General features: G+C 42.9%; 1 protein-coding gene across 4 annotated transcripts in view; it reads left to right on the top strand.

Annotated features, from left to right (window-relative positions):
- ZEB2 (zinc finger E-box binding homeobox 2) overlaps positions 1-25,000 on the top strand; it is a 111,698-nt gene that overhangs the window by 84,517 nt on the left and 2,181 nt on the right. For all 4 annotated transcript variants that reach the window (XM_084524296.1, XM_084524297.1, XM_084524294.1 and 1 more), the window contains 6 exons: positions 1,590-1,661; positions 8,199-8,387; positions 9,060-9,274; positions 11,767-11,875; positions 12,862-14,834; positions 16,883-17,063. In XM_084524296.1, coding sequence (XP_084380422.1) covers positions 1,590-1,661; positions 8,199-8,387; positions 9,060-9,274; positions 11,767-11,875; positions 12,862-14,834; positions 16,883-17,063 — 2,739 coding nt within the window. The remainder of the gene's footprint in view (positions 1-1,589; positions 1,662-8,198; positions 8,388-9,059; positions 9,275-11,766; positions 11,876-12,861; positions 14,835-16,882; positions 17,064-25,000) is intronic.

Raw genomic sequence — 25,000 nt, 5'->3', positions numbered from 1 at the left:
TCAAAGCCATAAACATGTATATTTATACCACAGTATTGTACGCTGGTTGTAAAGCTCTGAATTAAGTCATTCTGTGCTTTAGTTTTGATTAGAATGATACAATTAGAACCTGTTATTCTACCAACTAATTACTTGTAGAATGTGACATCTGAAGAATACTACAAGATTACAAATTTAGGAATGAACTGAGAATGTGCTCTGTTTATATTATTCGCCTATCTTTAGTCAAATCATTGTCATGGAAATGGATTAATACTGGGCCAGTTCCTGGCCTCATCAAAATCTTTATCACAAAAATGAGGAATAAGAATTTTAGTGCTTTGCGTATCAATAAGATTTTAATAGCACGCTTTGATCTTCTTGCTGGCCTATCACTTGATTGGCTAACCAGCATCCATCTTCCTGAATCATCATCGATTTGTGTTCATTTCTGGGAAATTCTCCTTTTTTTTTTTTTTTTTTTTGTCATTGTTGAACCATTTCTGGGGGCCTTTTGGCATTTCATTTCTTACAAACACAGCTAAATGGAAGACTACAGCAGATTCTTCACTTAAATCTCAAAAACTCAATGCTTTCACTTAAAAAAAAAAAAAAAATGTTTGTGCATGTCTTCAAATAACGAAAGGATGGCATTTGGGAGAAGTTGAAAAGGCGAGAAAGGAAAGTTCTGTATATTTATTTCTGCCTGTGAAAATCCTTTGGAAGGTTAAATCTTGACCGAGCTGTATGTGTGAATACCTGTTGCACATGAACTAACAAATTAGCAGCAAGAAACCAAGTTTGACAGGCACTTCAAGGCAGGCTGAAACATCCATGAAAATAAGCAGTGATGGAGCTGCATTCAGCCTCTTATTACTGCTATTTTAAACATACTCTGAACCCCTCAGTTTCACAGAAACTAAATGGATCCATGATAAATATGTAGCAAATAATTCTATACATATCGTGCTCATTTGCATGTGAATTAACCCAATTTATGGCCATAAAGGCAGACTTTGTCAGTGCACAGAGAGTGCACGGAAGATGCAAACAAATCGTATGGGCAGACAGGAGCTGCCCACAGTTGAAAATTTGTTACATTTCTGCGCCACTTGATATTAATAAATGCCTCACGTCGAATGAGGTTAAAATGACGATGACAACTCAAAAGATCTGTGTGGCGATAGATAGAAAGAGAGATATAAGATCTTCTGTCTTCCTTTTGTATTTGCTGTTTCTTCCAGGTACAGATCTTTCAGTGTCTGTTAACTGATTATTTCTTTTAAATGTGAAAAAACTAAAAAAAAAAATCCCTTTTTATCACCAGGGTGCTTATTCGATTTGATATTGGGAAAAGCCCTTCATTTACTCCGAACAAATAGTTCTGTTTTCCACCACTTGCTGTAATGTTTAAAGTAAATAAGTTCTTGTCCGTCCAGCACTGCTGAATTCATTCAGTTGCCAGAACAAAGCCATTGTATAGAGGGCCACAACAGCCCTTTTCTCTGCTTCCTTTAGACAAATCTTCCCCATTCCTGCAATGTGCTTGCTAGCTTTGTGAGCAGTTCCATAATGTGCAAATGCTAAAAGTGTGCATGCTTATTTCACAGAAGAAATGAAGGAAGATTATGACACTATGGGGCCTGAAGCCGCAATTCAGACCACTGGAAACAATGGTACAGGTAAGGTGTTGGGTTATCTGACCGTCACTTTTGTTCTGTATCATTTTGAATTAGCTGTGCATGAAGAGAAGTGACAAAACAAATTTTCTTGTTTGCAGTTTAACAACTGGGAAACATTTACATAATTCTCTTACTTTTAATTTATTTTTCTGCAATTTGATCTCAACGGTAGAGTGAGACACTGGCTCGGTGAGAGCCCTTGCTACCCCTCCCATGCCCTGCAACGTTTCAGCCCATAACACATTTTAACTGCATCCTTGTAAGCTAATAGTTTGCAGCAGCATGAGGAGATGTTTTCCCAGCGAGGGCAAATACAGTATAGTTTAAAGTAGCAGGCCCAGGATACAGGAGTCTTTTAATGAGAGAGACTGTACAAAGAGCTTGATAATGAGGATGGGGTGCACTCTTCCTGGCAACCCCAGATTCGCATGGTGCACAGAGTAAGCTACTTCAGAGACGGAAACATCTTTTCAGAAAGACACGCATAAACCCCTTACATAGATACACAGACACACACTATTTAAATGCATATTTATGAGATTATTATGTTTCTGGCTAATCTGTTTTTCTTCTTTTCTTTTTTTTTCTTTTTTTTTTTTTCTTTTCTTTTTTTTTTCCACTTTCCACATCTCTTTCTTTCCCCTCTTCTTAGAAATCAATACATTTTGTGGAACAAGAAAGGGGACAGAGATATTTAGCAGGCATCATCTCTGAGCCATCTCTTTTTTTTTCTGTAGCTGAGCAAAACAGCAAAAGGTTTCTGTTACTATTTTTTAATCCAAATGAATTCAGGGGTTTACCATGTTTTTTCCTAAGGCCACAAGGCCCTCCTCTATCCTCAGCACGGCTGAATTCCATACATCACCCAACGTTTCTTTTGCGTGTTGTCTGAATTGCAGTTTAAGATGCTGCAGATAGGCCTGGTCTACAAGGTTAAAAGTAGAGAGTTTTCTAGTATAAGTACATTTCTATTCATTCCATTAGCAGGTTCAGTTCATAGGTAATGTCCTCTAGAAATATTACTGTAAAATGTGGTACCTAAGTATTGCAAGGACTTTATTACTCACACTTTCCTAATGTTGCTAACACCCACATAAAACCCCAATGTTCTTATTAAGTAACACGAGAAATTTACTTTATAATTCTTGAGGGGGAAAATAATAGGAAAGTAAAACCATGTCACTGTTTTTTTCATCCATTAGACTTATTATGCATGAAAGGAGAGTGGGACTGAGGCACAGCTTATCAATGCATACGTACTTAACGGTGTTGCTGAACAGAACTGGGTACACACACACAGATTTTTTTTTCCAAGGGATTTTAATAAAGTGACAAATTGTTCTTAGCACTTGGAGAAACAGGACTTTAAAAGATGTCTGATTCAGAAATAAGACTTGATGGTTATCTGAATTACCATTACCAGAGCCTCTGAGGTCCCCTATCAGGCCGTGTGACTTCCTTTGCACGTATTTTCCTTACCATAACAGGCCTTGACTCTTTCATACTTGTGATGTGGTCTGCTCAAGGGGGAAAACTTTCTGTCCTCTTAGCCCCTTCCCTTCCAGTATCTGATGGTCTCTTCTGCATGTTCGACTTTGGCCTCACGGCATCCGGCCAGGGCCACAGCCCTGCTGCACAGCCCTTCAGCAGGTCCAGGGCCGAGGGTTGTCCAGCCTCTTCTGAAACCAAACTTCTGGAGGGAAGGAGAAGGGTTCCCCCTACCTGGCTTGGTGCACTGCAAACTCATGTTTCTGGGAGCACTCTAGGTGCTCTGTATTTAATATGCAAAAGTTCCCCTGGACGTTGCATCCAGCAGAAGCAGACCTTCCCCCAAATATCGTCTGCAAAAGTCACAGACTTCTCTTTGCTCAAACTGCTGATTGCTGCAATGAGCAGCTTGCTCAAATAACCATAAAGAGTTGTCTAATGCTCTGCTAGTGCTCCATTAAAATCTTTTATCACAGACACATTCAGAGACAGCTATTTCAGTGGAGAGAGGTGTCGGGGTGTCTTGGGTTGGACATATTTCTGTAATGTCTGCAGTCTCCAGTGTCTCTTCAGAGCGATGCCTGATTGTTTAGTCATACTACATCATCTGAAAAACCAAGTGTCTTTGCCAGTCTTTTTCACTTTGAGTGAGAGATGCCAGGTGACTGTTAGGAGCTGCAGCATCCTTCCTGCAGAGTATTCAATGGGGCAACACTCCCCAGACTTCCTAGTGATGTGCCCCAGCCAACACTGAAGGAGGAAAGGGAAGAGTTGTTGGAAATTCTTCCTGACTAGCCTGGGAAATGCTCAAAGTTTTCTTCTTCAGCCTCACCCCAGGCTCTAGGCCTGTCTTGAGTGTCTGTCCCCAGTTTTTTCCTGCAGGAACTAAGGGGATTAGACACATGTTTAATAAATTATTTGAGGTTCTGATGTCCAGGACCTCCTGGTGTCCAAGAAAGCCATTTGGGGCTTCCTTCAGACTAACACAAGCCCTCCTGGATGGTCTAGGGTGATCACTCTTGTTTAATAAAACATCCTTCTCCCTCCTGAAACTGGAACGCTAACACTGGAGCACATTATCTCATGGTGCTTCACAACCTGGGTTGAACATAGAAATAGAGAATAAAATTTCAGTCTCATTCATAGACATCCAACCACAAAGTTGCTGAAGGTGCATGCAACAACTGTAGTGTATTTTTAGTATCAAATTCATCGCAGAATGTCATTAGCAGAGAGGGAAAAAAAAAAAAAAGCTAAAATAAAAGCCTCCATTATTAAATTATTCTGCTATTGTCAGGATGGCCACTTCCTAGAGGTACTTAAAAAAGAAATCTTGTTATCCATACATTAATCAGCTGCATTTTTATAATGAGCTGCAGAGGCTTTATAGTGAAAAAGCAAAAGTGACCATTAGAGTGAAAATGCTAGTCTTGGTCCTGCTAAATTAATTTGTAAATATTTCTGGGAATTTCTGAAATGATTACTTGACAAAATGATGTTCGGTCTAAGTCATTTTTAATATGTGAATGGATAAATTCCCATGGTTTATTTTACTGTACCTGTTGTGGTTATTGCAACTGGGATGTTTGCAGAAAATAGATTGACAAATTCACTGTAAACAAAGACAAAGAAATTCCCAGTTTCGATTGCTAACATCTGACAAGCTTTGAATAAAGATTTCTTAATATAATTTAAAGAAAGGAAGAAAAACCCTTGGGGGGAGGAAAACAGAAGTAAAACTTGGCAGGTTGGAGGACAGGCCGTTTTCAGACTGTAATCTGTGTGTACCAATGGGGGCCTCTCACTTCCTGGCTAATGAAGGCTGTGGTTTTATTAGCTTTGTTTGCGATTAAGGGCAGCTATCACCATCTCGCAGGACGAGTTCCCACACAAAATAACTGGTCTCCCAAACTCCTTGAACCTCTCTCTCACTTTATCTTGAAAGGTCCTAAATACCTCCAAAGATAGCTTTCCTTAATGCGTTTTATTTTTATGTGACATGGCCACATCAGCCTCTGGAGCTGAAAACAGTTCTGCTCTCCAGGCTCCAATAATTAATTAAAAAAAGACTTATTGGGTGAGGTCACCCAGTGCAGATCTTGCTGAAATTCTTGACTCACAGGAGGGGATGTGCAATGTGTGTGCAGTGTCAGTCCACGAAGAATCTGGGAACATGACTTTATGCATGGAAAACAAATTAGGGCTTGGGGGGAAGTAAGCCTTTCCCCCAGAATTTGAGAGAGAGACCTAATGGCTATCAGATGAGCCTTTTGAGTAACACTGGGTGAGCTTCCAGTGATGTCTGAATTGTCAGCAGCGTAGCTTGTGAGACACCAGACACACATGGTCACCTTTTGCGATTTATGCTAATCGGCAATGCTGCAGCACTGGTGGTATTGTTTCAGTTAAGGATCTGTCAACTTTTCCACTAAATCCCCGTGTTTTGGGGGGGTTATAATGTAGACATAAACATTTGTTTTAGCTCCTGGGTTGCATGCACAGACGTAGGAGCCAAATAATGCAGAGAATTAGGAAGCCAAGGCCAGTAATATTACAGCAGACTCCAGAAAGACTAGGGGACTGGGAAAGGAGAACCTTCCTACTTGAGCTGGGGTCAAGTTCAGGGCTGAAGTCCCCAATATCAACTCAGGCCTTGAATTCCTACCCTGTAAACATAGTCACAAGCTCCAAAACCATGCAGTCTGCCTGCAGGATGGGACCAGGGCAAGTTCCTCCCACCCTTTCCTCTTTCTGCTCCCATATCTCTTCTCTGGAGGACAGCTCTCTCCCCCTGCTTCACAGGTAGCATTTGCTGGTCACAGACTGAATTGTGCAAGAAATTAACTTGTTTTCCTTGGATTAGTGCTGAGCCAAGGGAAGGAGCAGAGATGGGGTAGCATTAGGCCAGGTGGTCTTACACCAATTGTAAGGCATAGTAAGGGACGAGGTGTAGTGAGGGAATAAAAAGTGAGGGTTTTGACTTAAAGAGTAATATCTCTGCTTTTTTTTTTTTTTTTTTTTTTTTTTTTTTTTTTTCCCTGATAAAATCAAAGTTAAAAACACAGTCTGACACCCTTGTGCCTGAGGTGCACTTCAGCAACCACCATTTTGTTACGTTTCTCTCACAGCAACAAAATGGAGGCAGGGTAGGTCCTGCTCGCTCTACATGCAACCCCCCTTCTCTAGAAGTTTCTTGGCCAAAAAAAAAAATAAAAAAGAGATACCATTTCTCATGCTAATCAAAATGATCACAAGAGCTACAGAAGGACCAAGAGAGGAGAACTGGTTGTTGTACTGATTCCCTATAAAAGCCCTGCGATAGGAACAGAAGTTTCCTTCAGCAAATGCAGTCCCATGAACTACGCCATTTGGTCGCTGTCACTAAAATACTGTGGAGTATTTGAGAAGCTGCTCTGCCCATATGACAAAAAGGGCATATTTGTCTCAGCCAGAGGATTTGATCTTATCGGCTAAAGGGATGAGGTTTGCATAGCTGAATATCTGAATATCAGCTGATAATCTGCTTTTATCAATGACAGCAAGATCAGCACTTCAAATCAGGCTCTTTCAGATTTCCACTTGTGCCACAGTCAGAGGCCACATCTCACTTTGACAGCAACTATCACCTTGCATTTTTGTAGGAAACTGAGGCAAAGTATTACTCATTTCCAAACACTAAGGGACAGTTTGTTGTCCCACTTCCAGTGGTTACAAACCAGTGTAACTCTCTAGGGCCTGATTCTGCTTTCCTTTTCACAGAACCCCCTTTGATTTCCATGAACTTACTCTCTGTTGCTCTCTGACATAAGCAAGGGCAGAATCAAGACATTTAATGTTTTACTTTTACATGAACTGTAGAATAGTTCATCGCTGTGCCTCATTTTCTTATTTCACCTAAGGACAAATACATTAAAAATGTAGTCAATCATAAGCCATTCTTTTTATTTATGGTCAGTTAAAACCAAGTATCTTAAATTCCCTGCCACCAACTGTCTTCCAAAACTTGTTAATAAAAAAAAAAAAATAATAATAATAATGGAAAAAAAAAAAAAAAAAAAAAAGAAAGAAAAAAAAAAAAAGGAAAGAAAAAGGAAAACGATCAGTTCTTTTATTTTCTGGTGTAATTATAGTAATATTTGTCTATAGCATCCCAGAGTTTTTAATATTTTTCCTGTATGCAGTGTTCATACATGGAGGAGAAAAGCATATTTTTAGTAACAGGATGCTTTTTGGTTGGGAATATATTATGTTTCATGGACATTGCACGGACAATAAAAAATTTGGTTAACATTTGAGGAAAAGAAGGAAAACTCTTGTACAGACTGTAAAAGTGGTTTTAGGCTCAGAATGCCAGTTCTGGTCTAAAACATGTGGTTCTATTTGTGAAAATCTATGAAGCAATACATTTTTTAAAACAACCTATTCTTCCACTATAAATTGCCCAGAGACTAATTTTCGAAGGAGAAGGGGAAAAAAAAAAAAAAAAAAAAAAAAAAAAAAAAAAAAAAAAGGAAGATATTGTGAGTTTTCACAGGAGCTGCTCTCTTGGCATGCCCACCACGGGCATGCAGGTGGGGGTAGGACTTCTCACGAAGGATAAGTGGTTGTGGTCTTTACCACTTGCAAATACCGTCTCCATTGCAGGAGCTGTCTCGAGGCTGTGCTTTCTGGGGTTGAGAGGATTTGAGGGCAGCTGAGCTCAGCCCTGTTAGTCATGGTGTGTTCATGCTGAGAGCCGTGGGTCCCCCAGGAACCCCAAGAGGTTCCCTAGATGAAGTATTACCTACATTACCAAGACCTCAAAAACTTCTCTTGCTGCCCCATACAGCCCATGTTCCTGGTAATTTAACCACCCAGCCTTACTCCCATCCCAGCCGGTAGAAAGCCAGCATTAATTTTACTGGGAGCTGGAGCAAGACCGATGAGAGCAAGGATCCAGCCCCAGCCACAGCCTTGCGGCTCCAGCATGCACGCCAGCTCAGCTCACCAGCTGGTGCTCTCGGGCAGGATGTACTCAAACCCCCTTCTTCTCCTCTTCTCTCGTTTTAGTTAAGAATGCAAATTGCACGTCGGACTTTGAGGAATATTTTGCCAAAAGGAAACTGGAGGAAGGAGATGGGCATGCAGTCAGCATAGCAGAGTACCTGCAGCGCAGCGACACAGCCATTATTTACCCCGAAGCCCCCGAGGAACTGTCTCGCCTTGGCACTCCAGAGGCCAATGGGCAAGAAGAAAACGGTGAGGCTGTAATTCATTTTTAGCCAGTATCCTGACCTCTTGCAGCTGTTGCAATTATAAATGCACTACATGCCTGGGTGTTTACCTTAAAAATTGAAGAACAGCTGCAGCGGCATGGAATTTCATGAGCAAAGATTGGGGCTGTAATTTTAGTGTATTGTGATGTTTTAGTCAGCAAATTTGTATTATTTTGCGGATGAACTGAAGAGCTTGATTTAGAGCTTACTTTAAAGGGGAGGACGGCTGCCACTCTGGGTGTGAGTTCGGGAAGTATCGAGTTTTAACGCAAAAAAATACGGGGTTTCCAGCCCGCGGCTCTGCGATTCCTTGATAAATAATGGGAAAACTGTCCCTAAGGAGCATTTGGTCAATGGCGGATGTAGCACACCAAGCTGGAGCCGGGATGTGGATGGGCAGGTGATGGAGAACAGCATCCCTCAGCTCCCCAGCCACACGAGGAGTGAGGTCGGGTGCCCATTTCCACGTGGGGTCCGCGGCGGGTGCCGGGGCGCGCACGGTGCCGGTGCGTTTGGCGGCCGGTTGGAAGCGCCGTCCCCGTCGGGCGGCAGATTGCAGCGATTCCTCTCATACCAGCCCGGGCAGTAAGCCCATTAGCTGCCATTGCCTCGCTGACCTTTTGGCCTGCCTCTCTCCCCCCGTCCCGGGGCGCAGACCTGCCACCTGGAACTCCAGATGCCTTCGCCCAACTGCTGACCTGCCCCTACTGCGACCGGGGCTACAAGCGCCTGACGTCCCTCAAGGAGCACATCAAGTACCGCCACGAGAAGAACGAGGAGAACTTCTCGTGCCCTCTCTGTAGCTACACGTTTGCCTACCGCACCCAGCTCGAGCGGCATATGGTGACACACAAGCCAGGGACAGATCAGGTGGGGGGCTGGCTTTAAGTGATTTCTTTCTGTAATAACCCCTTAGAGAAACGATATTGCTTTGATTGGCAATCATTATTAATTTTTCATGGCATTTTGAAGATGCAGATCTTTTAATGGTAATAGCTTTAATTGAGGTCTAAATGATTTTTTGATGGTCTCTTCTAATATGATTTAATAGTCTTATGTTCACGATCGAATGAGTGTGTTAATTTCTAATTTAGAAATTTTATTTGCACTTTAACTTGACTTTAGTTTCGTTTTTATGTTCCTCAAAAAGTGAATGAAACTGTAGCATTTTAATTATACATTATTAAACATCTCAGCAATTTTAATTCCATTTTTCACCTAGTTTTACTTTGCAGTTTTGCAAATAGGAGCTCAAAGACATACTAAAAGATCCACCAATATTTTTTCATTACTTTTTGAGTAACCTTTTCAATCACACGAAATTATACGTATTTGGTATAATCGTTCATTAAATATAATTGCACATTTTTAGAATAACTCTTCCTCCTGTACACATAGGCTATCATTTGTGATTGTGCCACTAACACATGCATGCACTATCGTTTGTGTATCCCAGCAGCATATCTGCAATAAATCAAAGCAGTTTTTCCTCGATGTGATGCATGTAATATTATATCAGGGCTGCATTTAAGGAAATGCTGCGTCTCAAACAGGTGACTGAGCTTCCTTAGTGCTCCTGAACAGACTGGCAGGAGACCTGTGCCACAAAACTGCGTGCCATAGGAAAAAGTACTCCTGTCCTCGCTAGAGAATTACTTCAGAAAACCAGTATTATGGAGGGTTGTAATGGAAACTCAAATGGCGTGTTTAAAACTTAAATAAATAGATGTGTGTGCATTGTGTCAAATTATAAAGGCTTTATGCCATATTTATTTTCCTTAAAAAACTGCAAATCATAATCAGCTGTATTTCTCTTGGTAGTTTTTTTTTTCAGTGTAAGGTAAATTCAGTTAGGCAAACACACATCTTCTAATCACGCGATTCTGCAAATAGCATTTTTAAGAGAACCGTATCTTTTCCTTGATCTCAAATCAATATAAATGATTGTGGAACAGTTTCTTGTATTCTTTCCTTTCCGTGGCATTTCTGGTAGACAAACACATTTTCACATATGTATTTTTTCTTACAATCTACTGTAAGTTTTTTTCTTTTCTTTTTTCTTTTTTCTTTTCCCTCCTTTTGCTTCATATCATTAAAAACACCGGGGGAAAAAAAAAAAAAAAAGCCTCAGTATTTATCCAACGTAACTGCCTGAAATTTCACATGCGAGAGCGTGCTTGTGCTGGCGCATTATGAATGGTAGCTTTGGTGTTGAAAAGTCCCCTCATTTGCTCATGGCATTTACAATTAGTAAATTAAAATGATTGTATCATATTAACAGTGGCACAACTAAAGTTTATAGTAGTCCTCGGAGGGCGATGGGGGGAGACAAAACAGCTGTTGCTGTTTGTTTATGCAACTCAGCAACATATGAGCGCGGGTCCCTCAATGGCGCGCGGCGGGCTGGGCTCTGCTTGATCTTTGAAGGTTGCTGCTGTTTGAACAAACCTCCCTGTGTCCCATGTAACACCATCTGTCTCGCCAGGAATGTGGGAAGAGGCAGCACACCCTCGCAGTTGTCATACCGTTTCGGCGCTGCCTTTTTTTTTTTTTTTTTTTCTTTCTCCCCTTTCCCCCCCCTCCTCCTTCTCCTGCAATAGGCTTTTGTGTCGACGCTGCCTGCAAAAGGCTGACCTCCTACCTTGAGCATCCAGAGCGGATGGCTGCATTATTATCATGATTATTATTATTTTTCCCCTCCAAATTCAAAGTCGCCAGGCTTTTCTTGCATGTTGCAAAAAAGGTCAGCTGCCTTAGATTATGTCTTTATGCTGCTCTTAACTTTCCAACCTCTCTTGCCCCTCCAAACAGCGCTGGGGACAGCATGGCATGGAAGGTAGCTGAAGTCTGTCCTGCTGGTCTGTGGTTTAAAAAAAAATTTCCAGCAGCAGCTCATGCTGAAGACACAGTCTCTTCTGCTCGATAATGAATTAAATCTTACGCGAAATGCCACTAACGGCAGTGTTTCTGTCTTTTCTACACACGCAGTAAACAGAATTTTTAAACAAGCGGAGCCCCACATGTTCAGGATCTGCTAGGAATATTAAGAGCCACAAATCTTCTTATAAAACAGTTTCTCTCATCGTAAGATACCTTAAAGCAACACATTTCTGATGAGAGACTTAGGAAATAATTCTAAAGCAAATATCGAATGCTCATGTGAAAGTACTTTCTCATTTGTTTCGGTTTACTGCCAACATTTTGATTTTTATTGCAACACTGATGAGACAAATAAATGTACATGCAGACCTTTTGGTCTGCTTGATAAATTCAGAGCCACATTAATTTTGTTTTTGTTTTTAAGCTCGAAATTCATGGTTTCTCTTGCATAAAATTCACGTCAGTGTCTTTTTTTCTCCCAGCACCAAATGCTGACCCAAGGAGCAGGCAATCGCAAGTTCAAATGCACTGAGTGTGGCAAGGCCTTCAAATATAAACACCATCTGAAGGAACACCTGCGAATTCACAGTGGTGAGTAGCGGAGGTGCTGGTGTGCTCATTTGCATTTTGTTTAATTAGCTGAGTTTTAAAGACTGCTTAAAATTTACACAGTTCTGCGTCTGGCTTCTTGGAGCTACCAAGGTATTTCATAAGTGATATCTGAGTCATCCTCATTTATCATGCTATTAATACCAGGGTCTTGCTGAAAGATTTGGAAATAGTAAAGCTTTTTGTAAATAATACAGATTGTTTATTCGGCAGTTTGAGTTCAGAACCATTCACTCATTTCTGTTCAGTTGGATCTTGAAGAGTCCAGTGTGTTTTTCATACCAAAAAGACCCCAGAAATACTCTCAGATAAGGAGGATACTCTCAGACGGGGCCCAAAGCCCCATCCAGCCTGGCCTTGAACACCTCCAGGGATGAGGCATTCACAGCTTCTTTGGGCAGCCTGTTCCAGTGCCTCACCACCCTCTGAGTGAAGAATATCCTCCTAACCACTAATCTAAATCTTCCCACTTTTAGTTTAAAACCATTCCCCCTTGTCCTGTCACTACGTGCCCGTGTAAACATCAGGACTCAGTTTCTCATAACACACTCATTTTCAGTGCAACTCAATTCCTTTCTGAAAGAAAAAGAAAGAAAAAGAAAAAAAAAAAAGAAAAAAAAAAAAAAAGAAAAAAAAAGAGAATAAACACATCAAATTTGAACAGTCTAGATTTGATTTGACTGCCTTAGTCACAGGGCACTTACTTGTCACTGTGATAGTTGGTTGGTAGCCAAGCTCACACCTTGGTGGCTATTGCCAGGCTGGAGACTGTGGGTCCAAACTGACCTCAAAACCTGTAGAAAGAGGAGGGTAAAGTAATGGTGGTATGTGGCCATATTCTCAGGGCTGACATTCTCCTCGCTATTAATTAGTGGATACCTAGATGATCAGTTTGATAACAAATGTGATCACTTGCAATCATCATAGCAACAATGATAATTAACATTTGGTTTTAATTATCATTTTAGGTGAAAAACCATATGAGTGTCCAAACTGCAAGAAACGTTTCTCCCATTCTGGCTCCTACAGTTCGCACATCAGCAGCAAGAAGTGTATTGGCTTAATCTCTGTAAATGGCAGAATGAGAAACAATATCAAGACGGGTTCTTCTCCTAATTCTGTATCTTCCTCTCCTACTAATTCAGCCATTACACAGCTGAGAAACAAGCTGGAGAATGGCAAACCACTTAGTATGTCTGAACAAACAGGCCTACTGAAAATTAAAACAGAACCACTAGATTTCAATGAATATAAGGTTCTTATGGCCTCACATGGGTTTAGTGCAACAACTAGTCCTTTTTTGAATGGTGGACTTGGAGCAACCAGCCCCTTAGGAGTTCACACTTCTGCTCAAAGTCCAATGCAGCACTTAGGTGTAGGGATGGAAGCACCATTGCTTGGGTTTCCTGCAGTAGGCAGTAATTTAAGTGAGGTGCAGAAGGTCCTACAGATTGTGGACAACACGGTTTCCAGGCAGAAAATGGACTGCAAGGCTGAAGAGATCTCCAAGTTGAAGGTTTATCACATGAAGGATTCATGCTCCCAAGCAGAGGAACAAGGAGTTACCTCCCCCAATATTCCCCCCGTGGGTCTTCCAGTAGTAAGTCATAATGGTGCCACTAAAAGTATTATTGACTATACATTAGAGAAAGTCAATGAAGCCAAAGCTTGCCTCCAGAGCTTAACCACAGACTCGAGGAGGCAGCTCAATAACATTAAAAAAGAGAAGCTGCGAACCCTAATAGACCTGGTAACTGAAGATAAGATGATAGAGAACCATAACGTATCCACTCCATTTTCATGCCAGTTCTGTAAAGAAAGCTTTCCTGGTCCCATTCCGTTGCATCAGCATGAGCGTTACCTGTGTAAAATGAACGAGGAAATCAAGGCAGTCCTTCAGCCGCACGAGAACATGGTTCCCAACAAACCTGGAGTGTTTGATAAGCAAACCCTCTTGCTGTCATCAGTACTTTCTGAGAAAGGAATGACTAGCCCCATCAACCCATACAAGGACCACATGTCTGTACTTAAAGCATATTATGCTATGAATATGGAACCCAACTCTGATGAACTACTGAAAATTTCCATTGCTGTTGGCCTTCCTCAGGAATTTGTGAAGGAATGGTTTGAGCAAAGAAAAGTCTACCAGTATTCAAGTTCCAGGTCACCATCACTGGAAAGGACCAGTGCCAAGGTGGTGCTGGCTGCCACCAACAACGCTCCCACTAAAGACTCGTTGTCAGCCAGATCTCCAATAAAGCCTGTGGACTCTATAACGTCACCATCTATCGCTGAACTCCATAACAGTGTTACTAATTGTGATACTCCTCTCAGGCTAACAAAACCTCCTCATTTTACCAATATTAAACCAGTTGATAAATTGGACCACTCCAGGAGCAATACTCCTTCTCCTTTAAATCTTTCTTCCACATCTTCTAAAAACTCCCACAGTAGTTCTTACACTCCAAACAGTTTCTCTTCTGAGGAGCTTCAGGCTGAGCCTTTGGACTTGTCTTTACCAAAACAAATGAAGGAACCCAAAAGTATTATAGCCACAAAGAACAAAACGAAATCTAATAGTGTAAATTTAGAACACAACAATGTTTCTTCATCATCTGAAAACTCAGATGAGCCACTGAACTTGACTTTTATCAAGAAGGAGTTTTCTAATTCAAATAATCTGGATAAAAGCACTAACCCAGTATTTGGTATGAACCCATTTAGTGCCAAACCTTTATACACAACACTTCCACCACAAAGCGCATTTCCCCCAGCCACTTTTATGCCACCAGTCCAGACCAGTATTCCTGGGCTGCGACCATACCCAGGACTAGATCAGATGAGCTTCCTACCACATATGGCCTATACTTACCCAACTGGAGCAGCTACTTTTGCTGATATGCAGCAAAGGAGAAAGTACCAGCGGAAACAAGGATTTCAGGTAAATTGTTGTGACCGATTTCTTTTGAAAGGATAGAATGTAGTACTTTGTGATATGTCCTGCTACAGAAGAAAAAGCCTGAGGTTATATTAATGATTTCCAACAAAAGAAGCAAGTTTGTTTTAGTCTGAACTTGTGAAAATGCTGTGGGGAAGGAAGAGAAATTGAAATAACCAGACCTTCACTTGGTTTCAGAAGCAGTATCAATACCTTTGAGTGGATGTAATGCTTATGTCTTTATTCTGTTAAGAGGTCAGTCGTTCCTTATCGTAATCGTGTCTAAATAATTCTGTCCATGAAAAATCCCATCCTGCAGATAAACAGAAAAAAACTGTTGAGGGAAATCAGCCTCTGCCGGGCTTCCCTCACAGTGAGCATAACCCATGGGGAAAAAGAACTGCAGGAAACTTTGGGCATCACCCCCACATCTGGACACAAAGCCATAGCCCTCTAAGCAGAGGTCTGTTTGGCCTCCTAACAGCCATATCCCATTGAAAGTCTCGAAAGTTTCCTACTGCATGTTTTTGAGGGGATGGCTCACCCACTGTGCACAGGAAAGGCTTTCTGCCTGCTCATGAATGTTGGAGGGCATGAGACACTCTGACGTGCTGCTTCAGCACAGCCTCTTCCATCAGCCCACCCAGCGCTGTTCCCAGACTACCAGTCCTCAAATCCCTGCTGGGCATCTGGAGAAGCTTCAGGAAAAAAAAAAAAAAAACGACGACAACAACAACTAAACAAAAAAACAACAGAGATTAAGTGAAATTGGAGAGGTAGCAGCTAGGACTCTTAATTACAAACACAGTCTTTCTGTGGACACCTGACGTGGGTCAACACGTCTTGCCTGACTGCAACCTTTGGTTCTTTTCTCAGGTGGTCCCAGAGACCATACAAGAGTTGTACAGGATCTTGCTGCTTGCATGCCTATAGCAAAGAGCTGCTCTACAGAAAGTCACCTACTTTTATAGCTTTTAGCTCGGTGTATTCCGATATAATGTACAGAATTTAGTTAAATGAGATTAACTGATTATAGATTAATATATTTTTTTTTTACATTTGTGCATGTTCCCCTATGTCCTATTATAGTCTATTAGTAATTTTACTGACTAGTAAATGTTTTATTGTTTCAAATGTGAAAATCAGGTATGGTTTTACATTACAGACTGTAATCCCTCTTTGCACAATAGGAGCATAAATAGCACTGCACCTCCATAACAGCTGTTCCACTATTCCAATTTACAGTACATCTGCCCTCTTTGTAAATGTATTTAAGCCTATTTAATCTTCTCTAATATTAATTAGTGCAAACCTAGTCTAAGAAAACTGAACTGTGTGATAGCGAATGGAAATGTATGTTATCATGCAAGTTTGCACTCTCTTTGGATCAAGACAAAATAAATATCAAGAAATTTAATAATTTACTGATCCACATTCATTATTGCTTAATGCTGAAGGCTGTTTTAACATAGATAGAACATTGATAAAAAGTGTTATTAATATTCCCTATTTCAAATTACAAAATTAAATATAAAAATATAGCTTGAGGCCTTTAGTCGGGAGACATACATTTAAATGGATTGCATAATAATAACATTTGTACCTAAATATAAAATTCAATTAAAACCTTTCTACAGATACAGAATATATCCAAGTTTCAATGTTTTGAAAGGAATGATCTCTCAGCTGTTGCTTACACTTCCCCCTGTAAAATATTATTTTATTGTCCACGAAGAGCCTCCACTTTGCATTTTCCTCTCTCTGAAAATATCGAGTACCTATATGATAAATACTCCTTGCTTATGTTAATCATGCTATTGATGGGTGCTCAAAGACTGAAAGTTTTTGAAGCTGTTTCAAGACAGAGGCGTTTGAGGCTCCTTATTATGCCCACAGCTTCCATCAGCTGTAGTTTTATCACCGTGATAGGGTCCTAAGTGAGGAGAGGCCATGAGTAACCCCAGGCGTTATTTTAGGTTTCGCTGGGTGTTTCCTGCACACGAAGGTGCGGCTGTGGATGTGGGTGTCACTGACGGGTGGTTCTCTTGCAGGGAGAATTGCTTGATGGAACCCCAGACTACATGTCCGGCCTCGACGACATGACAGACTCCGACTCCTGTCTGTCCCGAAAGAAGATCAAGAAGACGGAGAGCGGCATGTACGCGTGTGACTTATGTGACAAGACATTCCAGAAGAGCAGTTCCCTGCTGCGACACAAATACGAGCACACAGGTACGGCTGCGCTGCGTGCCACATATGCTCTTCACTGCATTTAATGCCTGCACTCGTGTGACGTAAAGGTTGGCATATGCCGAGCCTTTCAACAGGCGAGATGTGTTCAACTTTCTATTTTTTTTTCTTAGCGAGGGATTGTTGGATTTTTTGGTTCTGATGTTTTTTCAGCTCACATAAAATTAGAAAAAAAAAAGGCCCCATACTTGGGGGTGAATCTTGCCAGGTGTGAATGCAGCGGCCATCGCGGTGCTCAGCATCTCTCAGGGCGAGGTCTCACACGTTCACACTTCATATCAGGCAGGCCCTAATACTCAGACAAAAATAGTACATCTTGGTCAACATGAGTCTGGCAGGGGAAGGAAGAGTGACAGCGTATTTCTTGTTTCTTAGACACTATCAGACCCTGGGCCATTTAATCCAATAGAAAATTTCCACTGACATTAGCGGCGCGAGAACTCACTCCGGCCGAGCTATCTGAAAGCAAACAGATCTCAGAGGTTGCTCTCGCTGTGATTTGGCAGGCCAGCAGCAGAGGCAGGTTGCATTTCGTTTTTTCACTTCTCAGTTAATGCTCGGGGAAAGGTTTCTGTCCTTCCCAAGTAGGAACTGATTTTGTCTAGTTAAAGGAAACTTGCCAAGGCTCACTGCAAATTGTCAGCTTAGAAAATATTTTGGTTTGAGAAAGACTCCACCATCACACCTGTGCTGGCCGTGGTTCTCACTGCAGACACTGCTCCCTTCCCCACTGTCAGCCAGGACAGGAATGAGCCCAGAAGTGGAGAGCTCTCCAAGGGAGACCTGTTTCAGTTCGGGGAAAACAGGACCGGAGCTCCCCAAATAATAGAGATATCAAGTTATGCTGTACAAAGGGAATGTGAATTATCACGTGAATTATTGTGCAGCAGTACATAAACCAAACTCAACTTCCTAGAGTTAGAAAAAGCTTACTCAGGAGGAAACTTTCCTTAACTTTGAAAGCTGAGTCCAGCTTCAGGAAATGAAGCAAGTCACATCATCCTTCAGTCTCACCATGTGACAGTAAAAACCCTATACCTCTCTATTAATACATCTTCCAGGCTGCGCATAGCCATTTGGCATTTCACATATGAAAAATTTACAGTTCAGAAGTGGACTGCGCCTTTAAAAAATTCTTTACTTTGTTATTTTTCCTACTTATACTTTTCTTCCAAATTTTAAGCTAATCCCACACAGGAAAATAAAAAAGGAAGTTAAAATACACGTGGGATTAGGAAAGAAAATTAAAATCAACGTTTTGGACTAGATCAGCTAGTTCATTGGTGGAATGTGCTTCCCACTACATTATTCAGATCAAATTGTTTATTCTGTAGAAGAAGCTTTGAAGGCTTTACGTCCCTGCACCTTTCCTCTCCTGAATGATTTTATTACAGCCATCTGCAAACATTATGGTTTACTACACTACTACCGTAAAGCTCTTATGTTAGAACTGGCCTTCATATATATTGGGATCTGGACATATGGTTGAATCCCATAAAGTTGGTAGTCCATAAGGTCGACAGACATATGGTTGAAAGGCTGAAAATTTGACAAGCTGAAATGTGTGCAATCACCTTGATTTGCAAAATAAACTGCATTTGTAAAAGCAAAAATATGTTCTGGTCCTTAAGTAGCACAGGATCCTACTGCCTCGAAAAACATCACACAGCTACGACGCAGGAACTCTTCCCTCTCTTCTTTCTGCCCCTTTTGGCTTCTTCAGTGTATGTCCATCAATTTTATGGGACTCAGCCTTATGATCCAGAACGTGTATGTGGTGTCACATCTAATGCTCTAGAGCTACAGTACATCATCGAGCTCTCGCGTGGCATTCAGAGGCAGGAAGGATGGGCTTGTGGCAAAGGCACAGGCGCTGAGGCTGAGAGATCTGACTTCTTGCCTGCCTTGCCACAGACTTCCTCTGTGAATTTGAGCAAATTGCTTCATTTTTCTCTCACCTTCATCTCTCTTTGAAATAGAGGGAAATGATACCAGCCTACCTCTCCGGGGTGTTGTAAGTCTTAATTCATGCAGGCTGAAATCCTCCGATGGAACCTGCTATATAAAGTGTGAAGTATTAGTAAGGACGCATTTGCCTTTCTTGAGGCCCCACACATCATGCTAACGTTAGATGGAGGTGGTTGGGAGCTCTGCAGACCTTGGCTGGGCTAGCCTCCATAACTCATTCACAGCCTTCAGGAAGCACACGGTACTGGGACTTTCGCTAAAGGTTTAGCCTGAATCTTAAGTGAATTTCAAATTCATTTGATAGTTGTGGAAAAAGCTTGCGATTGCATTAATAACGTGCAAAACTGCAGCCTGCATTCAATGGAAGGAACCAAACTGAAAGTGATGTCATCTTCTGCTTTTGGGGTCGTTGCGAGAGGAGGCCCAGATTTTTCAGTCAACTTTTTGGAACTTAATAAGGTGAAAAAGCTTTTCTTCTGAGCGTGCTGCTGCTTTCTGACCAGCTGATCGTGGTCCGCTGTTACTTCATTAAAATATATTTTAGGAGGAATCGGAGCACTTCCTGTCTTTCCTGGAAAAGCACAAGCAGTGGGTGTTGTTTACAATGATGTCCTTTTTCCCATGTTAAAAATCTGTATGCTTTTTTAGATCTTCTTTTATCTGACATTTGAGCAATTAGATCTTTTTTTGTCACCGCTTTTTGTGGACCACATACCTCTTGCAACCACTGCTGTGGGTTAAGGGAGTTAGGTGGAGAAGTCCACATTCCTAAAGATTTACCCCTGAGAGGTTCTTTGGAGCAAAAAGAAATAGTGACCTGTAAAACTACATGAGCTGCCTTCATGATGTGCTAACCAGCTCTTGTAAAAGAGAAAATGGGAATGTTGTAGGTGCTGTGGTGGAGCTGAGTTTCCTTGCCAAGCAAAAAGAAGGGTAAGGGTTTGATGAGTGCTTTTTGTCAGCCCAAGAGTTTTTGACAGGACCACGTGGCCGCAGATCAAGGAGCTCTCTGTGATCGCCCCTGTACACCGTGCCTGCCTTCTCTCTGGAAAAAAAGTCTGAATTTTGTAATCCGTAGTTTGTAATTTATGCAGGATTAGCAGTATTCTGCACTAGCTTCTAACTTCACGCGGAGAAGGAAGATTTATTGTGGCACTGCAGTGCGGGAATTGCACCGCTTCTGCTTGATTTGCAATTTAGCGTAGAGGCCGGTGCTTGCTGCAGGACCAAATTCTGCCCGGTTAGTTTTGGGATGCCCTTTAATTTAAAGGGAAGTTACACGTCCATTTTAGAGTTTGAGACTCGCAAGATCCCGTCTTACTAGAATGAGGTGACTCACTGCTGTGATTAGGGTGTGGAGCACGGTGGGTGCCCAGGAAATCACTGCTCAAATTATTTCCCTGGGGAGCCTCACAAACCTGTCCTAGCACTGGACACGCTGAAATCAGCTGAGCACACGCTGCTTCATCCATGTGTGTGTAACCCCAGCCTCGTGCAGGCTGCTCAGCCGGGAAAACTGTAGTGGTGGGTGATCAGGAGAGCAAACAGCAGCACCTGGATGTCCAGAAATAACGCCCTGGCTTCTGTAGAGGAGACAAGAGCCCCGTGGCTGGGCTGATTCAGGGGTAAGGTGAAGGCTGGCATCTGTCCTGCAGCGCCACGGCCCTGCCTGCTGTACCCCAGCGAGGGCTTTGTCGGAGCTTCACAAGGGAACTCGCAGCCTGCCTGTTCCACAACAAAACCTGGAAACGGTTTTTCAGAATCCTACCTAGAAATTTTAAATCCTTTCATTGTTGTTCTATATTACATCATATTCTATTTTATTACTTGTGTGGGCTGCCGAGGGCCTCATAGCTGTGCTGGTGCTTTCATCCTTTCCTTTTCCACTGTATATTTTATTAAGACCTCTTTTTTATTTTTGTAGCTTTCATGCTGATGCAAGCACTAGTTTTATTTCCAGATTGATTCTGTAAACTAAATATTGTTCTTGAGCCTGGTAGCAAATCAGCTCTCTCTGGCTAGTATTTTGAATTCCCAGCTCAGGAGTTTTCTTTATTTAGAGCTTGATTCATAAAAAATTTACATGGTATTTAAAGGTTATTTTTTCTTGCTTTACTCCAATGCAAGTTTAGAATTCCCCATTTTATACTCAAATAAAGAAATAAAGAAAAAAAAAGGGGGGATATATTCAGTGCTTGTGTAGACAAGGTCTCCTATTCAAAACAGAACAGGTGCAGCTTGAGCAATTATATATAAATTGCATTTATCTTGCACCTTTGACCGCTTTGCTGTGCTCTGGCCGCTAATCCACCTCCATTGGGACCACATCTAACATCCAAAGCCCCAAGCAGCTTCAAAGAACTGCCTTTAAAAAATAAAAACAAGCTGTCACAAAAATGTTTCCTCCTTGCCTCCAAAGAGTGAGATTTCTATTTGGCCCCCTCCCGCCGAAAAAAAGCCCCCTGTGCTTCGGGCAAAGGATTGGTGATATTTAGTCCAGGATTGGTGACAGTTTGTGATCTGATGTCGCATGACTTTTACACCACTGCAGAAGGGAAATGTGTAGCCTTTCAGTCAAATGCTTTTAGCTCAGGAAGATTGAGAGATACTTGCTGCTAGAGGTGTCTTTTTTTTTTTTTTTTTTCTTTAAGAGAAATGTAATTTTAGAGACTTTGGAAACAGATTAGTTATAATTTCCCCCTCCATAAATTGAGCATGAGCCCCTGTGGGAACCTCTCTGCAGATGGTAAAAAGTCCAAACATTTCCTTCAGATATTTGATTTATCACCTAGTTTCCCTGCGAGACGTGGTGTGCACATCAGGCATCCACCCGACGACACCGGCGTGTTTCATGAGCCCTCCACGGGCTGCCTCGGGTAACGCTCTGCTAGCTCCATCCCCTGTGGGCGGCACAGGTCATCCCAGGTGGCACTGGGTGAAACCTTGAGGACAGGGTGATCAAATCTGCTTCTTTTTGACCCATCTCTGCTCCACCGATGCTATGATACTCCACAACAGCGCTCTTGTGGTGTACCTGCAGAGGTGGACTTCTCCTTGTCCACCTCCAGCCGCAGACTTCTCCCCATCCTTGGTGTCAAACACCTCGCTGCAGCTTTATTTTATGGCCTCCTAATGCATTGTAGGGATTAGGCACTTCTTCTGTGTGGATAAAATACCGTGTTTTGCACACGGGGAAAAAAAAAGTTCTTTTGCAAACGTTGGGAAACCCGATCCATTGAGAAACCTATTTCAATTAGTGTTGTAACAGCTGCATGCTGAGCACCGCTGAGGTATGGCCGTGTGTGTAGGTGAGGGAAGAGGGCAGATGGGGTGAGCACGGGCAGTGGGACACGAAGCAGCTGAGATGGCTTCGGTTCGAGGGAGGGAAAAGTGCTGGGCTGGCTGGAGTAAAGCCCGAAGTGTGGGGCGAGGAGGGTGAGGGATGAATCAGCAGATCGGGAAATGTGAGGCAATGGAGAAGGAGCAGCGCTGTGGGGAACTGGAAGAAGACGAGGCGTCAGCCTGTGGATGTTAGGGAAAAGTAAGTCAGCGGCAGGGACTGGGACAGCGTGGGCAAAGGGTCAGTGAGGAGAAGGTGGGAACAGGTTCAGAAGCAAAGCACATGTCTACAAGAAACAAAAGACCCAAATTAGCAGCACTTGCAAATTGTTGAGTGTAACAACACTGGCAGAAGGACCCCAAGTGGGCTCAGCAGGAGAGCTGTGTGGGGCAAGGGTGTAGGCCCCAAACCTGGTGCACCCCGCTGGGCTTTTTGCGGGCAGCACTGGGGTTTGGCGAGTGCTTAGGTCAAGTCTGCTTTGGGATTTTAGGCTAATTTGAGGAACTGACTGGGTGGCGCTGACATCTCCTGAGCTCAGGCTGGGATTTCCCCGCCGTGACCAAGGTGGTGCAGAGTCACAAGGCAGCCGCCTCCTGGCTCCTGGCTGCTGGTGGTGTGCAGCTCAAAGCCCAGAGCTTCCCTTTGGCCAGCAGGTGCAACTGGCAGCAATGCCTATTTGGGAAACAGATCACAAAAGCAATATCTCGATAACTCAATACACAGAGCTTGACTTTTCGATTTTACTGAAAGAGAAGCAAAACCCAAGCAAAGCTGTACGTGTGCGAGGGCAAGGCACCGGCATGAAAGCAATGCGGTTCCGATCTCCAGGCATCCAGCGATTTCCCTGTCACTTGGGTTATTCTTTCTGCGGTTTCTCCTGCATTTTCCTTCCTGCCACATCCCCCCTTCCTTTCATAGCTCACAGTTTTTGGCTTCCTCGAGCATTCGTTAATCACACCTTATTAAATGTGAACTTTCACAGTGGGACTTGAGGGTAGCTGTGACGAGGTCGGGCACAAAAATTAGCATCTTCCCCTCTATTCACTCCTCACAACTTCACTCTGGAGGTGAAATCACGTTCTGCCTGCCTCTGCTCTCGAGCCCCGGCAGCGGCTGTGAAGGGCGAGCAGGCAGATCAGACCCACAGAGGAGTTTTCCTGGAAGTCGAGCTCCTTCAGCGGGCTTGGAACATTTGGCTGCTCCCAGCTGGATTTCCTTCAGTGCCTGCCATGGTCTCCTGCCTCCCCAGCTCCTGCCTGGGGGTTCCTTGCCTGCCGTCCGCCTCTTGCGTGGCTGGAAATGCACTCCCCTGGCCAAACCTCTCGTCGTGGTTCCTGTCTCTCTGTCTCTCCCTGCACTGCCTTCGTCGAGGTTTAGGAAAATACCCCACTTGTCCAGCTGACAGGATGGGAGGGCTCCCGTGTGAAGTTTATTCCTGTCCTGGTCACATGCCACGCTAGCTAAGTATGATAAATATGCCTGAGGAGTCAGGCCACTTCACTGACAAGTTTCTAGAGATCGGCTTGAGCAATAAGCAGGGCTCTGCATCTCCAGCATCAAATACCAGCATTTTTATAGGTTTGAAAATAGCACAAAACACCAAGTAGTGACCCACTGGCACTGCACCCGCTTGCAGGATCGCACTGCTGCTGGGTTGAGTGACACCAAGCTTGCAATCTGACATTTCGAAAATAAAGATCTGGCTGAATCAATGTTTGATTTTATTTTTTGCCTTCTGCAATCTAAGTTTGGTGATTGGTCCTCCCTAATTCCAATCTTGCACCATATGTTATGTCTGGATATCTCACGGTTGCATCATGCTTTGCTGAGTTTTGTCGTGTGGCATCATGCTGACAAGTATTTTTTTGTCAGCTCTATTTTGGAATTAAGCTTTCAGTATGGCAGTTCTGGAAGGTGTTGAAGGCATTCCTGTGCTATTTGTGGCCTGGGATCAACCAGATGTGTTTAGGCTTGGCACTGGTTTTGAGTTTCAAACATTGGTTCGAAACTGCCTGAAATGCCAAAGGAAATACTGTTTTCTGCAGCTTAACACTACTTTAGCACTCAGTGAGTGGCTGACAACATTTTATTTAGAAACCCTTCTGCTCCCGTGGCAGATGTAGATATCTGTGTTTGCTCACGGCAAGGGGGGGGGAGATGTCTTTCAGTCCGTGGGGTGGACAGAGGGGGCTTCTTCCCCCAGCCTAGGGTCTGAGGAGGGAAGGTTGCAGTGCCCCAGGGTGGTTTTCCCTCTCCCTGCTGCCGGCCGTGGGAATGATCGATCCCGTGGCACCGGCCGCCGGGGCACAAAGATAGGATGTGGGCTTCCTGCTATTCATCCGCGCCGTGCCCATCTGAAACCTGGAGAAACAAAGGTCTTCTCTGCGCGCCAATCTCCTCTACGCCGGGGGAAGAAACACGGCGCGTACATGATGCTGTCAGCAGAATTATTTATAAAGAGGGATATTTTTCGAACATTTTCATGGGTGTCAGCTGCTCGCTAGAGCTGCCAGTTTTCCATTGATGTGCTCTGAGTCATTTTCTTTATTATCCTGAGCTGCTTGAGTAAAATTACTACAATCAAAAGCATCCGAGGTCTGAGTTGTAACAT

The sequence above is a fragment of the Aythya ferina genome, assembly GCF_964211825.1.
Source record: "Aythya ferina genome assembly, chromosome: 6".
In the NCBI taxonomy this organism is placed as follows: Eukaryota; Metazoa; Chordata; class Aves; order Anseriformes; family Anatidae; genus Aythya; species Aythya ferina.
Note: the sequence above shows the minus strand (reverse complement) of the source record. Positions and strands in the feature narration are given on the sequence as shown.